At 43.6% G+C, this 17,400-nt stretch overlaps 1 protein-coding gene and 1 pseudogene across 5 annotated transcripts in view; one reads left to right on the top strand and one right to left on the bottom strand.

The window, feature by feature from the left end:
* The window catches only part of LOC105498224 (trafficking protein particle complex subunit 8), a 116,611-nt gene extending 99,223 nt beyond the window's left edge, over positions 1–17,388 (bottom strand). For 4 of the 5 annotated variants that reach the window (XM_071085496.1, XM_071085498.1, XM_071085497.1 and 1 more), the window contains exons 1-2: positions 16,753–17,388; positions 4,286–4,480 (exon numbers count right to left, since the gene is read on the bottom strand). In XM_071085496.1, coding sequence (XP_070941597.1) covers positions 4,286–4,480; positions 16,753–16,909 — 352 coding nt within the window. In that variant the 5' untranslated portion in view covers positions 16,910–17,388. The remainder of the gene's footprint in view (positions 1–4,285; positions 4,481–16,752) is intronic. The other variant, XM_071085500.1, reaches the window with a different exon arrangement.
* Positions 11,196–11,284, top strand: LOC112423339 (U6 spliceosomal RNA; annotated as a pseudogene).
* Positions 17,389–17,400: the final 12 nt, after the last annotated feature.

Below are 17,400 nucleotides of genomic sequence, written 5' to 3'. Positions count from 1 at the left end.
AGTCTCACTCTGTTGCCCAGGAGGGAGTGCAGTGATGTGATCTCGGCTGACTGCAACCTCTGCCTCCCAGGTTCAAGTGATTCTCCTGCCTCAGCCTTCCAAGTAGCTGGAGCCACAGGTGCCCACTGCTGGCTAATTTTTGTATTTTTAGTAGGGACAGGGTTTCACTGTGTTGGCCCGGCTGGTCTTGATCTCCTGACTCCAAGTGATCCACCTGCCTCAGCCTTCCAAAGTGCTGGGATTATAGGTGTGAGCCACCATGCCTCGCCACCAGCTAATTTTTTTAAAAAAATTTTTGTCCAGATGGGGTCTCAATATGTTGTCCAGGCTGATCTTGAACTCCTGACCTCAAGTGATCCTCCCACCTCCACTTCCCAAAGTGCTGGGATTACAGGCCTGAGCGACTGTGCCTGGCCTTGATGAATTTTTTAAAAGTAACAGGTATATGGGCTTTGGAGGTTAGCAAAATATTTGCAGTATGAAAAAGATACTTTTGGCCAGGCGTGGTGGCTCACGCCTGTAATCCCAGCACTTTGGGAGGCTGAGGCAGGCAGATCACCTGAGGTCAGGAGTTCGAGACCAGCTTCAACATGGAGAAACCTCATCTCTACTAAAAATACAAAATTAGCTGGGTGTGGTGGTGCATGCCTGTAATCCCAGCTACTTGGGAGGCTGAGGCAGGAGAATTGCTTGAACCTGGGAGGCGGAGGTTGCTGTGAGCTGAGATCACGCCATTGCACTCTAGCCTGGGCAACAAGAGCGAAACTCTGTCTCAAAAAAAAAAAAAAAAGAAAGAAAAAGATACTTTTGGTCAGCACCTGAGCTCATTCCTGTCATCTCAGCACTTTGAGAGGTGGGAGGATTACTTGAGGCCAGGAGTTTGAGACCAGCCTAGGCAACATAGCGAATGAGTGGACCCGGTCACTCATGCCTGTAATCCCAGCACTCTGGGAGGCTGAAGCAGGCAGATCACTTGAGGTCAGGAGTTTTAGACCAACGTGGCCAATATGGTGAAACCCCTTCTCTATTAAAAACACAAAACTTAGGCAGGTGTGGTAGTGCACACCTGTAGTCCCAGAAACTCAGGAGGCTGAGGCAGAAGAATCGTGTGAACCCAGGAGGAAGAGATTGCAGTGAGCCAAGATCATGCCACTACACTCCAGCCGGGGCAATAGAGACTCCGACTCAGAAAATAAAATTAAAATTAAATTAAATTAAAAATATATAGGCCAGGCACAGTGGCTCACAGCTGTAATTCCAGCACTTTGGGAGGCCAAGGTAGGAGGATCGCTTGAGGCCAGTAGTTCAAGACCAGCCTGCTAATAAACACAGCAAGACCTTGCCTCTACAAAAAAAAAAAAAAAAACAAATTTAATTAGCCGAGCATAGTACACACCTATAGTCCCAGCTACTCAGGAGGCTGAGATGGGATGACCCCTTGAGCTCAAGAGTTCAAGGTTACAGTGGGCTGTGATCATACCACTGCATACCAGCCTTAGACAGAGTGATAGAGTAAGACTCTGTCTCTTAAAAATAAGAAAAAATAAATAAATAAATAATAAATAAATAAATAAATAAAAATAAATATAAGAGAAAAAGATACTTTTGTTTTTTAAATATGATAGGTAACCCCTCTCTGTGCCCCTTCAGCACTTTTGGCATACCAGATATGCCACAGCTCTATTACAATGCATTGTGATATTAATATATGATAAATTAGACCATACTATAATTACTGGCTAACATGTTTGTCTCCCTACCAGATTATAAACTTTCAAGCATGTCTTGTTCATCTCTGTATCTCAATACAAAGCATACAGCAGAAATCAATAAATATTTGTTGCAAGGCTAATAAAATTGTTAAGATCCTGCAAAACAGAATCACATATAAAGCTCTAGGGTAGGCCTTAAGAAAGAATCCAGCCAGGCCAGGAGTGGTGGCTCATGCCTGTAATCCCAGCACTTCAGGAGGCTTAGGCAAGTGGATCACTTGAGGTCAGGAGTTTGAAACCAGCCTGACCAACATGGTGAAACCCCATCACGTCTAAAAATACAAAAAATTAGCCAGGCGTGGTGGTGGGCACCTGTAATCCCAACTACTTGGGAGGCTGAGGCAGGAGAATCGCTTGAATCTGGGAGGTGGAGGTTTCAGTGAGCCGAGATCACGCCACCATACTCCAGCCTGGGCGATAGAGTGAGACGCTGTCTCAAAAAAAGAAAAAAAAGAATCCAGCCAAACTCCCGTTTTCAGAGATGGAAACAAAGTCTCAGAAACACTAAGTGACTTGTCTGGGCATGGTGGTTCATGCCTGTAATCCCAACACTTTGAGAGGCCAAGGTGAGAGGATCATTTGAACATAGCGAGACCCCGTCTCTACAAAAAAAATTTAAAAGTAGCCAAGCATGGTGGTGTACAGCTGGAGTCCTAGTTACTTGGGAGGCAGAGGTGAAAAGATTGCATAAGTCCAGGAGTTCAAGGCTGCAATGAACAATGATTACACCACTATACTCCAGCCTGTGTGAGAGAGAGACTTTGTCTCTTTTAAAAAAACATGTTAGCCTGGCATAGTTGGTAGGCTGAGGTGAGAGGATCACCTGAGCCCAGGGAGGTCAAGGCTACAGTGAACTGTGATAGCACCACTGCACTCCAGCCTGGGCAACAGAGTGAGACCCTGTCTCAAAACATACTAAAAATAAAAATAAAAGGAAACACTAAGTGACTTATTCAAGTTATCTAACTAACTAATGACTATGGTAGTATAAAAACTCGGACACTCTGGCATTTGATTCATTGCCCTTCACACTACAACACTGATGAGAGAAAAATAACAGTTCAAATTATATTCTTTTTTCCAAGAAATACCCAGATTTTTGCTTCATATTGAAAACATATGGTAGGACCTGTCCAACTATATACTATATCCTGAAATTCAGATTTTTTTGACTGGTAAAGATAACCATAATATTCTCAACTTAAAATTATCAAGTTGACTTATCTTGCTGGAATTAAAACTAAAGGCAAAGAAAGAAGAAAAAAATACAGAACATTTAACAAAATAATTCTACAAATATTTTTAACTATACAAGGGAAAACAACTAACTTGGTGACTTAAAATATGTCCATTTCAAATTCTGCGCATATGTTTAGGAAAAAGTTTTTTTTTTTTTTTTAAAAAAGCAGAGTCTCGCTCTATTGCCCAGGCTGGAGTGCCATGGTGCTATCTTGGCTCACTGCAACCTCTGCCTCCTGGGTTCAAGTGATTCTCCTGCCTTGGCCTCCTGAGTAGCTGGGATTACAGGCACCTACCACCACACCCAGCTAATTTTTGTATTTTTAGTAGAGACAGGGTTTCACCATGTTGGCCAGGCTGGTCTTGAACTCCCAACCTCAAGTGATCCGCCTGCCTTGGCCTCCCAAAGTGCTGGGATTACAGGCATAAGCCACCACACCTGACTGCTTAGGAAAATCTTTAAATATGATATTAGGAAGTATTAAAGTATTAGATTATAAATTATCCTGGCCTAAAAAGATTATTTTATTAGACTGCTGAAATATGCCAATTTGATGATGTACTTTGAGTATTTTCCCTCTAAAATATCTACCCCATGTCAATTAAGACTTTTTAATATTGGAAAACAGTTAAACCAAATACTACTAACTCACTTCACATATTAATATATAATTTCAGGCTGGGAACAGTGGCTCACACCTGTAATCCCAGCACTTGGGAAGCTAAGCAGGAGGATCACTTGAGGTCAGCAGTTCAAGACCGGCCTGGGGAACATAATGAGACCCCCCCCCCAATCTCTATAAACATTTAATTAAACAAATAAAATACATGTGTGTATATATATGATTTTACCTACCAATCTTGTTATGAAAATATTTACCATTCAAGTTAAAGACATACTCACAAAACATTACATATTTACACATATTTTATAAACATTTCCTCCACTTAACACCAAGCAAGATAAAAATACAATAAACTTAATGCTCTTTATTTAATTATAGTATTACTTATGTCACAGAAGAATTTTTTTAATTTACTGTTAGTTCTTTCATTCAACAAACATTTATTATGCATATGTTCTAGATACTACTTTAGGTTCTGGAATAAAATACATAGGCAAAGTTCCTAGGACTGTTTTCAACATTGTATTCTCAGCCTCTAGCACTTACTAAGCTCTTAAATATATGTTGATGATCTCCCAAGTCACAGAATCGCTTTTTCTAACAAAAGGAAATTTCACTCAAAAAATAACAATCAACTTTGTTACATACCACTGATGTTAAGGTCATAATCTCCTGCTGTAATCACATTAGCTACTAATCCTTCTGCAGGTTGACTGCCAGAAACAACATCATTCAAAAGCTTCCGGATGGCTCCAGGCTGAGGTGGCTGGGTGACAATGTTGCTTACTGCTATCTTCAAATTTTTAATTACGTGAAGTTGATTATTAGGATCTCTCATATGAACTTTAAAGAAAAAAAGAAAAAAACTTGAAATTAATTCTATACAATGCATAATAACCCAAAATTGGGCTAATGATTTACAAACAAAAAGGATGTACAAAGCAGAAGCCAGGAATTCCAAGTGGAACATTCTTCCAGAAATATAAATGGTTGACAACATTCCCTCATATACCAAAAGGGCTAGCTAGACAGTTTATTAACCGCAGGATTCGTTCCCCTCTCACCACTGCTCAGCTTTCCTACTGTAGGTCCTTTCCTTTCCTACTATGTTTGGAGTCGCCAGAAACCAACCACTTTCCAGACCACTTCTCTAATTCTCACCTCACACTAAAGCTGGTCCAAGGCAGCATAAGACCTGTGGTATTAACACTAAAAGCAGTAAAAGGAAAAAGAAAGGGGAGTTAAATGTTGCACTTAGGTTTCCTTCTGCTTTCCCTAGTCAGCCTGCATTCTTAGCCTCTTTTTCACTCTCATAAAAATCAATGGCCACTCCAGTGCACGATGCTGTGGTGGAGGCTGTGCATGTGCAGGGGCAAGAGATATGTAGAAACTCTCTGTACTTTCAGCTCAAATTTGTCATTCATCTAAAACTGTTAAAAAATAGAGTCTACTTAAAAAAAACTCTGGCCAGGTGCGGTGGCTCATGCCTATAATCACCAGCACTTTGGGAGGCCGAGACAGATAGCTTGAAGTCAGGAGATGGAGACCGGCCTAGCCAACATGACAAAACCCTGTCTCTACTAAAAATACAAAAAATTAGCTGGGTATGGTGGTGGTAGCCTGTAATCCCAGCTACTCAGGAGGCTGAGGCAGGAGAATTGCTTGAACCCGGGAGGCGGAGGTTGCAGCGAGCCAAGACTGCACCACTGCACCGTAGCTTGGGTGACAGAGACTCAGTCTCAAAAACAAAAAACTGTCCGGATCCCTTTTACCACCCTAATACTTCCTGCCTCCACCGTGCTATAGTCCTTGCTTCAGCCTATACAATTTATAACCAGTAAGTAGTTCAGAGCTTCAGGACAGGGAACAGGTTCTGAGGCACAGCAAGAAGACAGTGTCGTCCACAGAACCAGAACAAAATGTAAGCATATTTTTTCACATAATCAGACAAAATGTTCCACAGTAGCATTAAAAGCAGTCCATTACAGGGCTGGGCCCAGTGGCTCACACCTGTAATCCCAGCACTTTGGGAGGTCAAGGTGGGTGGATCACCTGAGGTCAGGAGTTCAAGACCAGCCCAGCCAACACAGTGAAACCTCGTCTCTACAAAAATACAAAAATTAGCCAGGCATGGTGGCGGGTGCCTGTAATCGCAGCTACTGGGGAGGCTGAGGCAGGAGAATCACTTGAACGAGGAGGTTGCAGTGAGCCAAGATTGCACCACTGCATTCCAGCCTGGGCGACAGAGTGAGACAACGTCTCAAAAAAAAAAAAAAAGTAATCCATTATAACAATTGAGCACCTAGCTTTTGGAGTTGGACCTTAATTTAAATCCCAACCCACTACTTATCAACTGGGTTACCCTGAACAACTTAACTCTTCTGTGCTTCAAATTCCTCACCTGCACATGTGATTACTATCTACAGGATCATTTTAGGGATTTGGGTGAGCTATTAGATAGTAATTGTAAAGCACTAAGCACCACACTCAACAATATGTAATGGAGGCAGTATAGCAGCAGCAGCAGATACATCACCCATTCAACTGCATCACGGGTCATCATATACAAATAAGAGGCAAATAAGAGGCAACTTTAGGTAAGTGGTCTGGGTACCTACAAATAAAGAATGACTTTCTTCTCAATGGAAAATGCCTTATACCAAAATCGAGGCCTGCCTGTATTTTAAATAAAGTTATATCCACACAGACTTTTCTAAATTTCCTATGTGTTCTATTGATTTCTAACATTTTTTACTTAAAAAAAAAAAAAAGACTCAAAAACATTTTTAAAATACTGTATGTGGTACAAATGTGTATTTATATTGTAAATATAAATATATATACAAAAAAATATACAAGCAGCCAGGCACGGTGGCTCACTGTTGTAATCCCAGCACTTTGGGAGGCTGAGGCGGGCAGATCACTTGAGGTCAGGAGTTCGAGACCAGCCTGGCCAACATGGTGAAACCCTGTCTCTACTAAAAGTACAAAATTAGCCGGGCATAGTAGCGGGCGCCTGTAATCCCAGCTACTCTGGAGGCTGAGGCAGGAGAATCGCTTGAACCCAGGAGGTGGGGGTTGCAGTGAGCAGAGACCAGGCCATTGCACTCCAGCCTGGGCAAAAAGAGCAAAACTCTGTCTCAAAAAAAATAAATAAATAACAAAATAAAGTTGCTTCATAATTGTCAAATAACATAAGTAGCCATATGTATATTAAACTTCGCTTTAACTACCTTTTGGTATTCATAAGTGTTAACACAGGAAAAAAATTTTAATTAGAAAAAAAGTATTAACACAAAAGGATATTCTAGTTTTGCCCTATATTCAATGTGGCTTTATCAGTTACTAGGTAATTCTGTGTAACCAAAAGAAGACAGAAAAAACAATGGTATTTCACTTCTGAGATAAGTTTTAAAAGCCTACAGCTTCCATCTTGGGTTCTCTCTTAATTATTTGTTTTGGGAGAAGCCAACTGCCACACTATGGGAACATTCAGGGAGCTTATAACTGAGTGAGAAAACTGGGATTTCAGGCTAATAGCCAGTGAGAAACTGAGGCTTGCCAACAACCATACTAGTGAGCTTGGAAAAAGAACTCCAGCCTCAGATGACTGTAGCCCCTGCTGACAGCTCTACTGCAACCTCATGAGAGACCCTGAACTGGAGCTACCCAGCTAAGCCACTCCCAGATTCCAGAGGAAGTGAGAAATAATAAATGCTTTTGATTTAAGGTACACATTTTTGGGGTAATTTGTTACACAACAGATAAGTTACACTGGGATATCAGAAACCCAATCTAATGAAGCAAGAGCAAAGAATGATCTAAGAGAAATGTGAAATGCTCTTAAGTCAGACACAAAAAATTCAAAAGCCTCAGGTAAATATATTTAGACTTCACTGAATTTATTTATCATATAACATCTCAATTTCAAACTGAAATTCAGCTCTACTGTTACATTTTTAAGTTCTTAAATACTGTATTTTAATACTGTATTTTGAAGTTATACTTCCCAGAATTTTCCATGGAATACTGGTTCCTTAAGAAAAGTAAAGAATGTTTCTGAATGATTCTGTGTTCAAATAAATTTGAGAAATAGTGGATTAAGTCTTTAAAGGTCTCTTTATAACAGGTCTTTCCAGAGTCCTTAATTGCTAAACCATACTGTAATACTCCCAAACACATGCTACCTTAAGCAAACTTATTTCACCACAAAAATCTTTTTCAAGGGAGCACCTAAAACATCTGGTGTTTGTTTGATAAAAAGTATTTGGGGGCCACACATGGTGGCTCAAAACTCATGCCTGTAATCCTAACACTTTGCAAAGGTGAGGCAGGAGGATCATTTGAGCCCAGGAGTTCAAGACCAGCCTGGGCGACATAGCAAGACCTAGCCTCTATAAAAATAAACAAACAGGCTGGGTACGGGGCTCACGCCTGTAATTCCAGCACTTTGGGAGGCCGAGCCGGGCGGATCATGAATGAGGTCAGGAGATTGAGACCATCCTGACTAACATACTGAAACCCCGCCTCTACTAAAAATACAAAAAATTAGCCAGGCATGGTGGCGGGCGCCTGTAGTCCCAGCTACTCTGGAGGCTGAGGCAGGACAATGGCGTGAACCCAGGAGGCAGAGCTTGCAGTGAGCCCAGATCGCGCCACTGTACTCCAGCCTGGGCGACAAGGTGAGACTCCGTCTCAAAAGATTAAATAAATAAAAAATAAACAAAGAGGCTGGGCATGGTGGCTCACACCTGTAATCACAGCACTTTGGGAGGTCGAGGCAGTTGGATCACAAGGTCAGGAGTTCAAGACCAGCCTGGCCCATATGGTGAAACCCCATCTCTACTAAAAATACAAAACTAGCCAGGAGTCGTGGTACATGCCTATAATCCCAGCTACTCGGGAGTCTGATGCAAACGAATTGCTTGAATCTGGGAGGCAGAGGTTGCAGTGAGCAGATTGCGCCATTGCACTGCAGACTAGGGCAACAAGAGTGAAACTCTGTCTCAAAATAAATAAATAAATAAACAAGCAAGCAAGCAAGCAAGCCAGATGTGATGGCACGTGTCTGTAGTCCCAGCTACTCAGGAGGCTGAGGCAGAAGAATCACTTGAACTCGGGAGGCAGAGGTTGCAGAGAGCTGAGATCACATCACTGCACTCCAGCCTGGGCAACAGAGCAAGGCTCAGTCTCAAAAATAAATAAATAAATAAATAAATAAAATGTATTTTGAAAATAATGACACCTTTTATGCTTTTACCCAGCATATAAAACTTTATAAAGACAACAGGCTAGGCCAGGCGCAATGGCTCACACCTGTAATCCCAACACTTTGGGAGGCCTTGGCGGGCGGATCACCTGAGGTCGGGAGTTCGAGACCAGCCTGACCAACACAGACAAACCCCGTCTCTACTAAAAATACAAAATTAGCCAGGCGTGGTGGCGCATGCCTGTAATCCCAGCTACTCGGGAGGGTGAGGCAGAATTGCTTGAACCTGGGAAGCGGAGGTTGTGGTGAGCCGAGATCACGCCATTGTACTCCAGCTTGGGCAATAAGAGCGAAACAAAAAAAAAAAAAAAAAAAAGCACGCTTTATAAATAAGCCTGTGATTATAGGCTTGAGCCACTGCACCCACTGTACCCAGTGAGTGGCTCAAGCTTGTACTCTTAGCACTTTAGGAGGCTAAAGCAGGAGGATCACTTGCACGCAGGAATTCAAGACGAGCCTGAACAACAGAGGGAGAGAGACCCCATTTCTTTTTTTTTTTTTGAGACAGAGTGTTGCTCTGTCCCCAGGCTGGAGTGCAATGGTGCGATTTCAACTCACTGCAACCTCTGCCTCCCAGGTTCAGGCAATTCTCCTGCCTCAGACTCCCAAGAAGCCAAGATTACAGACATCCGCCACCACACCCAGCTAATTTTTTAAGTAGAGACAAGGTTTCGCCACGTTGCCCAGGCTGGTCTCGAACTCCTGACGTCATGATCCACCCGCCCCGGCCTCCCAAAGTGCTGAGATTACAGGCGTGAGCCACCACGCCCGGCCCGAGATCCCATCTCTATACGTTTTTTTAAATTAGCTGGGTGTGGTGGTACACACCTTACTCAGGAGGCTAAGGTAGGAGGATCTTGTATACTTTATACCTATAAAACTTTACCGTATTAAAAAACCCTCTGGCTGGGTGTAGTGGCTCAAGCCTGTAATCTCGACACTTTGGAAGGCCAAGGATGGCAGATCACTTGAGTCCAGGAGTTCAAGAACAGCCTGGGCAACATGGCAAAACCCCAACTCTACAAAAAAAAAATTTTTTTTAATTAGCCAAGTGTGTGGTGCAAGCCTGGTAATCCCAGCTATGCAGGAGGCCAATGTGGAATGATCGCTTGAGCCCAGGAGGTTGAGGCTGCAGTGAGCCATGATCATGCCCCCTGCATCCAGCCTAGGTGACAAAGCAAGACCCTGTCTCAAAAAATTAATAAATAAAACAAAACAATGGCCGGGCGCGGTGGCTCACACCTGTAATCCCAGCACTTTGGGAGGCCGAGGCGGGTGGATCACGAGGTCAGGAGATCAAGACCATCCTAGCTAGCATGGTGAAACCCTGTCTCTATAAAAATACAAAAAATTAGCCGGGCGAGGTGGCGAGCACCTGTAGTCCCAGCTACTCGGGAGGCTGAGGCAGGAGAATGGTGGGAACCCGGGAGGCGGAGCTTGCAGTGAGCCGAGATCGCACCATTGCACTCCAGCCTGGGTGACAGAGCAAGACTCCATCTCAAAAAAAAAAAAACAACAACAACAACAAAACAAAAACAAATTTTGAAAAATTGACTTGAATTTTATTCAAAGTTTGGTACTTCCATACCATGGAGATTAATTACTTCATTATATCAACATGGTAGTTAAGATTGATGAAATATTTCCAACTAAAAGAAATTTAAGGGGCCATACGCAATGGCTCATACCTGTAATCCAGCACTTTGGGAGACCGAAGGCAGGTGGATCACTTGAGGTCAGGAGTTCAAGACTAGTCTGGCCAACATGGCAAAATCCTGACTCAACTAACAACACAAAAATTAGCGGAGAGTGGTGGCCCGTGCCTGTAATCCCAGCTACTTAGGAGGCTGAGGCAGGAGAACTGCTTGAACATGGGAGGCAGAGGTTGCAGTGAGGCAAGATTATGCCACAGCACTGCAGCCTAGGTGACAGAGCAAGACTCCGTCTTAAAAAAAAAAAAAAAAAAAAGGAAAGAAATTTAAGGCCAGTCGCAGTGTCTTGTGCCTGTAATCAAAGCACTTTGGGAGCTCAAAATGGGTAAATGGCTTGAGTCCAGGAGTTTGAGACCAGCTGGGCAACATGGCAAAACCTCATTTCTACAAAAACTACAAAAATTAGCCAGGTGTGGTTGGTGGTACACACCTGTAACCCCAGCTACTGGGGAGGCTGATGTGGGAGGATCTTTTGAGCCCAGAAGGTTGAGGCTGTAGTGAGCCAAGGAGTTGGAGACCGGCCTGGGCAACAGAGTGAGACTCTGTCTCAAAAAAAATTAAAAATTAAAAAAACTGCTCACTTGAGCAGTACATATACTAAAATTGGAATGATACAGAGAAGATTAGCATAGCTCCTGCACAAGGATCACACAATGTTTTTCTTTTCAAGAATTCAAAAAGAAAAGAAAAAGAAAGAAATTTAAGAAAACTGGAGATATTAAATAGCCTTCAAAAGTTATATCCTAGTCTACTTTTTTTCTGTTTTTTTGAGACACAGTCTCGTTCTGTTGCCCAGGCTGGAGTGCAGGGGCAAAATCTTGGCTCACTGCAACCTTTGCCTCTAGAGTTCAAGTGATTCTCCTGCCTCAGCCTCCCGAGCAGCTGGGACTACAAGCGCCCACCACACCAGGCTAATTTTTGTATTTTCAGTAGAGATGGGGTTTCGCCACGTTGGCCATGCTGGTCTTGCTGGTCTCAAACTCCTGACCTCAGGTGATCATCCACCTCAGCCTCCCAAAGTGCTGAGATTACAGGCCTAAGACACTGCACCTGGCCTACTTTTTAATCCCTTTAATAACCTTAATTTCAAAATAAAATAATGTATAACCCACATACTTCCAAGTTAGTGTTTAAGTGACATTTTCTTAAAACTTATAGAACATCTAAATGATATATTGCAACATTGTTTAGAACTATCAAAGAACTATCACTAAGCAAAAACAATAAAGCCGAATTTTAATTTTTTGTTGTGTTTTGCTTGATTAATACCACGACTCTTTGAAACATGGCCAGTGGAAATTCTTCGAGTATTAGGATCTCAAAGTTTGTGTCAAATAATGACTACGTTAAGTCTCAAACATACATCAAGCATAACAATCACAGAAAATACATATAATAAATTTAATTATATATTTTAATTTAATTTTAACATAATTTAATACTCTTCAAGTTTTAAAATGTCTCTAAGGAACCCAAAATGGCTCTCCATTGTGTAATACATCAAAAGTCTAAACTGTATTTTGAAGGCACTACACATAAATAGTACTCAAATCTCTTTTATCAACCCTCTCAAATCTCTTCTATCAACCCTCTCTTCAGTATAGCTTTAAACCATGTGTTTTCTACTAAAATCTAAAAACAAGTCTCCTGACAATACTTGGCACTGTACTTGATATCTCCATAGTCAAGGCAAAGTTTTACCCTAAGTAAAGGCATACCTACAGGCCAGAAATTGAGTCTTCTTACTTGTTTTCTCCCTCTAAGGAAACGTTAGCTTGTTTTAGTCAGTTGTATTCTTAAATTACATTGCCTGAAATGATATTTTCATGCCTCACTTCCTAAAGAAAAGCTGTTGCCTGGCTTGGTGGCTCATGCCTGTAATCCCAGCACTTTGGGAGGCCGAGGCGGGCAGATCACGAGGTCAAGAGATAGAGACAATCCTGGCCAAAATGGTGAAACCCCATCTCTACCAAAAATCCAAAAATTAGCTGAGCATGATGGTGCGAGCCTGTAGTCCCAGCTACTAGGGAGGCTGAGGCAGGAGAATCACTTGAAACCGGGAAACGGAGGCTGCAGTGAGCCAAGATCTCCCCACTGCACTCCAGCCCAGTGACAGAATGAGACTCCGTCGCAAAAAAAAAAAAAAAAAAAAAAAAGGCTGTCTTTGAAAAATCCCCACACTTGAGACAAAAAGCAGCCTGTTCTGGATGGCAAAGAATTCTAAAATGTATTTACCAGCAAAAAACTAAAACCAAGAAAAATTAAGTCCTTTTTGCCAAATTTCTAATGCTACCACTATAGTCCATGATCATCTTGAAACGTAAAACTTGCATCTACTTACATCTATCCTTATAAACCATACAACTCACTTATCTCCAAAACTCTCAACTCATTAGTGTCCAAATGTTTCAGACCCTCAAGAATCTACTCACACTTACCATCAGATACAAAATCTCAAATCCCTTTCCTAGAATTCAAGCGCCTCCCTTTATCTAAGCATCCTCTCTTACTACTGTGTACCCCAGTAAGGAGAGTTTCCTCCCTGTTCCCCAACCATTCAGTCATAATTTAGACCTTTTGTCCGTACCATTCTAACTTCATACCACTCCTTCATAGGGAATGACTGCCCTCTTGCTTTCTACCAACTGTCTACCTATCCACTAACGCCCAACTCATTATACTCCTTCACTAGGCCGGGCGCAGTGGTTTGAGACGAGCCTGGGCAACACGGAGAAACCCCATCTCTACAAAAAATTTAAAAATTAGCCAGGCGGCACATGCCTGTAATCCCAGCTACTCAGGAGGCTGAGGCAGGAGAATCTCTTGAACCCGGGAGGCAGAGGTTGCAGTGAGCCGAGATTGTGCCATTGCCCTCCAGCCTGGGCAGCAGGAGCGAAACTCTGTCTCAAAAAAAAAAAATTAGCCAGGCATGATGGCATGATGTGCCTGTAGTCCTAGCTACTTGGGAGATTGAGACAAGAGGATAGCTAGAACCTGGGAGGTTGAGACGCAGTGAGTGAGTGAGCTGCAGTGGTACAACTGCACTCCAGCCCTCCCAGCCTGGGTAACAGAGCACGACCTTGTCTCAAAACAAAAAACAAACAAAAAAAAAAACTCCTTCCCTAATCTTCCCCAGTTTCCTGAAGGAAATCAGAAGTGTACTGACAATGAGCCTGTCCAATACAGTAGGTACCAGCTGCATATGGCTACTGAGTACCTGAAATGTGTCTAGTACAAATTGAGATGTTAAGCATAAAAGGCACACCAAATTTCAAAGACCAAGCAATAAGAAAGAATGTAAAATATCTCATGAATATTTTTCACATTGATTACACATTGAAATAGTAACATTTTGGAAATACTGAGTTTAATTTCCTCCGGGCACGATGGCTCACGCCTGTAATCACAGCACTTTGGGAGGCCGAGGTGGGTGGATCACGAGGTCAGGAGTTTGAGACCAGCCTGGCCAACATGGTGAAACCCCATCTCTACTAAAAATACAAAAATAAGCCGCGGGCGCCTGTAATCCCAGCTACTCGGGAGGTTGAGGCAGGAAAATTGCTTAAACCCGGGAGGCAGAGGTTGTAGTGAGTCGAGATTGTGCCACTGCACTCCAGCCTGGGCAACAGGGCAAGACTCCATCTCCAAAAGAAAAAGAAAAAAAAAACTAATTTCACTTGTTTCTTTTTACTTTTTTAATGTAGCTACTAAAATTTTTTTTTTTTTTTTTTTTTTTTTTTGAGGCAGAGTCTCGCTCTGTCGCCCAGGCTGGAGTGCAGTGGCGCCATCTCGGCTCACTGCAAGCTCCGCCTCCCGGGTTCCCGCCATTCTCCTGCCTCAGCCTCCCGCGTAGCTGGGACTACAGGCGCCGCCACCACGCCCGGCTATTTTCTATTTTTAGTAGAGACGGGGTTTCACTGTGTTAGCCAGGATGGTCTCGATCTCCTGACCTCGTGATCCGCCCGTCTCGGCCTCCCAAAGTGCTGGGATTACAGGCTTGAGCCACCGCGCCCGGCCCTAAAATTTTTTTGTTTTTGTTTTTGAGATGGGGTCTCACTCTGTGCTAGGCTAGAGTGCAGTGGCGCCATCTCGGCTCACTGCAACCTCCCAGTCCCAGGTTCAAGTGATTCTCCTGCCTCAGCCTCTCTGAGTAGCTGGGACTACAGGCGCCCACCACCATGCCCAGCTAATTTTTCTGTTTTTAGTAGAGACGGGGTTTCACCATGTTAACCAGGATGGTCTCCATCTCTTGACCTCATGATGCACCTGCCTCGACCTCCCAGAGTGCTGGGATTACAGGCGTGAGCCACTGCGCCCGGCCAAAAATTTTTAATTATACTTGTGACTCACATTATATTTCAATTAGACATCACTGCTCTATGGTGTAAATACGTAATTCTAAACATTGTCAGGAGATAAGATGATTAAGAACACAATGTCTTGAGTCACACTGCCTGCCTGTTTCAAATCTTTCCTTGATGCAAAACTGTGAACAAATTAACACTTCCATGCTTGAAGGTCCAAATTTAAAATTGCAATAACACAGGATTCAATGAGGACTAAAAAAGTTACACGAAGCAAGTATCAAGTATTAGCATTATTATTACTTATTAACAAAGTAGGAAAGAGTATATATATAAAAGTCAAACTAGCTCAAGTGTTGTGTTTTTTTTAGGAATTCAAGGCCAGGCGCGGTGCCTCATGCCTGTAATCCCAGCACTTTGGGAGGCTGAGGCGGGCAGATCACCTGAGATCTGGAGTTTGAGACCAACCTGACCAACATGGAGAAACCCCGTTCTCTACTAAAAATACAAAAATTATCCGGGCGTGGTGGCACATTCCTGTAATCTCAGCTACTCAGAAAGCTGAGGCAGGAAAATCGCTTGAACCTGGGTGGCGGAGGTGGTGGTGAGCCGAGATCATGCCATTGCACTCCAGCCTGGGCAACAAGAGCGAAACTCCGTCTCAAATAAATAAATAAATAAATAAGCAAATAATTAAAAAAAAATTAAAAACGTAGGGCATGTTGTTCTTGTTACGTCCAACATTGAAGGAACTGAGACTGATACAGGCTAAAGAAAATCCAAAAGTTTCCAAACTTTGTTTTTTTGAACGGCTCCCTCTCTCTGCTAAAAACAAAAGCTAATTTGTAATGGAATTATTCTCCCACAAAACACGGTAGCTCAAAAATACATGAATTTATGGTACAGCACTAATTTTTTTTGTGGATAAGTCATATTAAGCTAATAAACATCACAGTCGTTTGCCTGACACAGACTTATAATGAAACCCTTCAGTTCTCACCGACCTTAATAAAAAAAACTTTACTTGGACTTTGTTGTTTGCAAGATACTGGCTAAAACATGTTTGAAGCTTTACTACATTATTTTCTCCTAATAAAAAAATCCAAATCTGGAGAAAACGGGTAGCTCCTTAACAATACATTCCTTAACAAGAGAAGACACTTCCATCCCTATAAGTATAGATAACTCCAAATATCTAGGTCAAATGAACCACAACTTGGGCTTGCTTCCTTTTCCTTCGGGCAAAAAGCTGTTTCAAGTTTTATTCGTCATATAATACTTTTAATTTTCTTGAGAGGTAAGCAAAATACCGTAGAGCTAAGAATATCTTAGTAAAACAGCTAAACGGTAGTTCAGAGATGACCCTCAACGCTACAAGAACGTAACAACATCCAGAACTACTTTGAAAGTCCAGTTTAACATCCAAGGGAGGATGACAGATCTTCCTTACTCAGACCCTGTCGGTCTAAGAGGCAACATTTTCCTACTTTAGCTGCTTTGCAACTGCCTAATTCCTTCGCTATGGCCGTGGAGAACAGTATCAATGCCGTTCTCCTAGACTCACGTTTATCTTTGAACCAATTAACGACCTAGGTTGTCCGAGGAAGAAAGAAAGTGCCCAGAAATACTGGAGCTTAGGACTGCGTTGTCTTGACAACCTCATGGTCCCTCCTCCGGCCGCCCCCGAAGCACCGCGGGGCCACAGTCCCAGACGCCACGGTACCGGCTCCGGTACGTAAACACTGCCCTTCTCTCCCCTGCACGCCCGCAACTTCCTTCTCCCATCACGGCTTTGCGAGAGCCCACTGGAAAAGGGAGGATACCACATACCCTCGGAAGTGAGGCGGGAGAAGGGCTTAAGCAGCTCCGCGAAGCTGAGGTGATTGAGACGAGTGAGCCGCTCGGCTTCGTCGCTGCACAGCGCAGCGACACAGGGGACGAAGGAGTCCGGGATTAGCTCCTGCACTGATTGTACACACTGGGCCATCGCCGCGGCAGAGGCAGAGGCGGCGCCGGCCCTCCGGCCCACCCTGAGAGGTGATCCTGCGGCTGCAGCAGCTACCGCCGCCGCCCGCCGGCCTGGCCCGGCCGGGCGGGGCCCCGAACGCACTGGAGCCTAGAGACAAGTAGAAGGAACAGGCGCCGCCGCTTCGGTTTCTGGGGCACAATCCACTGAACCCCCCCTTCCCGTCACCGCCGATCCTCAGCGCTCGTCTCCGCGTGCTCGCATTCCACCCCGATAGGTGGAGACGCCGAGAGTCACCACTTAGTCCTTCGGACGGCAAAACCTTGGTCACTGCCCGGCCGGAACCGCCATGTTGAGGCCGAACGCTGACCAACCGGCAGTACTACTCCCAGCTGCCCCCGCGCGCATCCCTCACGTGACTGTTAAAGGAGACAGTAGGGGCAAGGGAAGAGAGCTGAGAAGAGGGAAGTGGAGAGCGACGGAGGCCGGTTGGGAGGCTGGAGCCGGAAGTG

The sequence above is a fragment of the Macaca nemestrina genome, chromosome 19, assembly GCF_043159975.1.
Source record: "Macaca nemestrina isolate mMacNem1 chromosome 19, mMacNem.hap1, whole genome shotgun sequence".
In the NCBI taxonomy this organism is placed as follows: domain Eukaryota; kingdom Metazoa; phylum Chordata; class Mammalia; order Primates; family Cercopithecidae; genus Macaca; species Macaca nemestrina.
The sequence above is the reverse complement of the archived record's forward strand: the minus strand, read 5'-3'. Positions and strand labels throughout refer to the sequence as shown.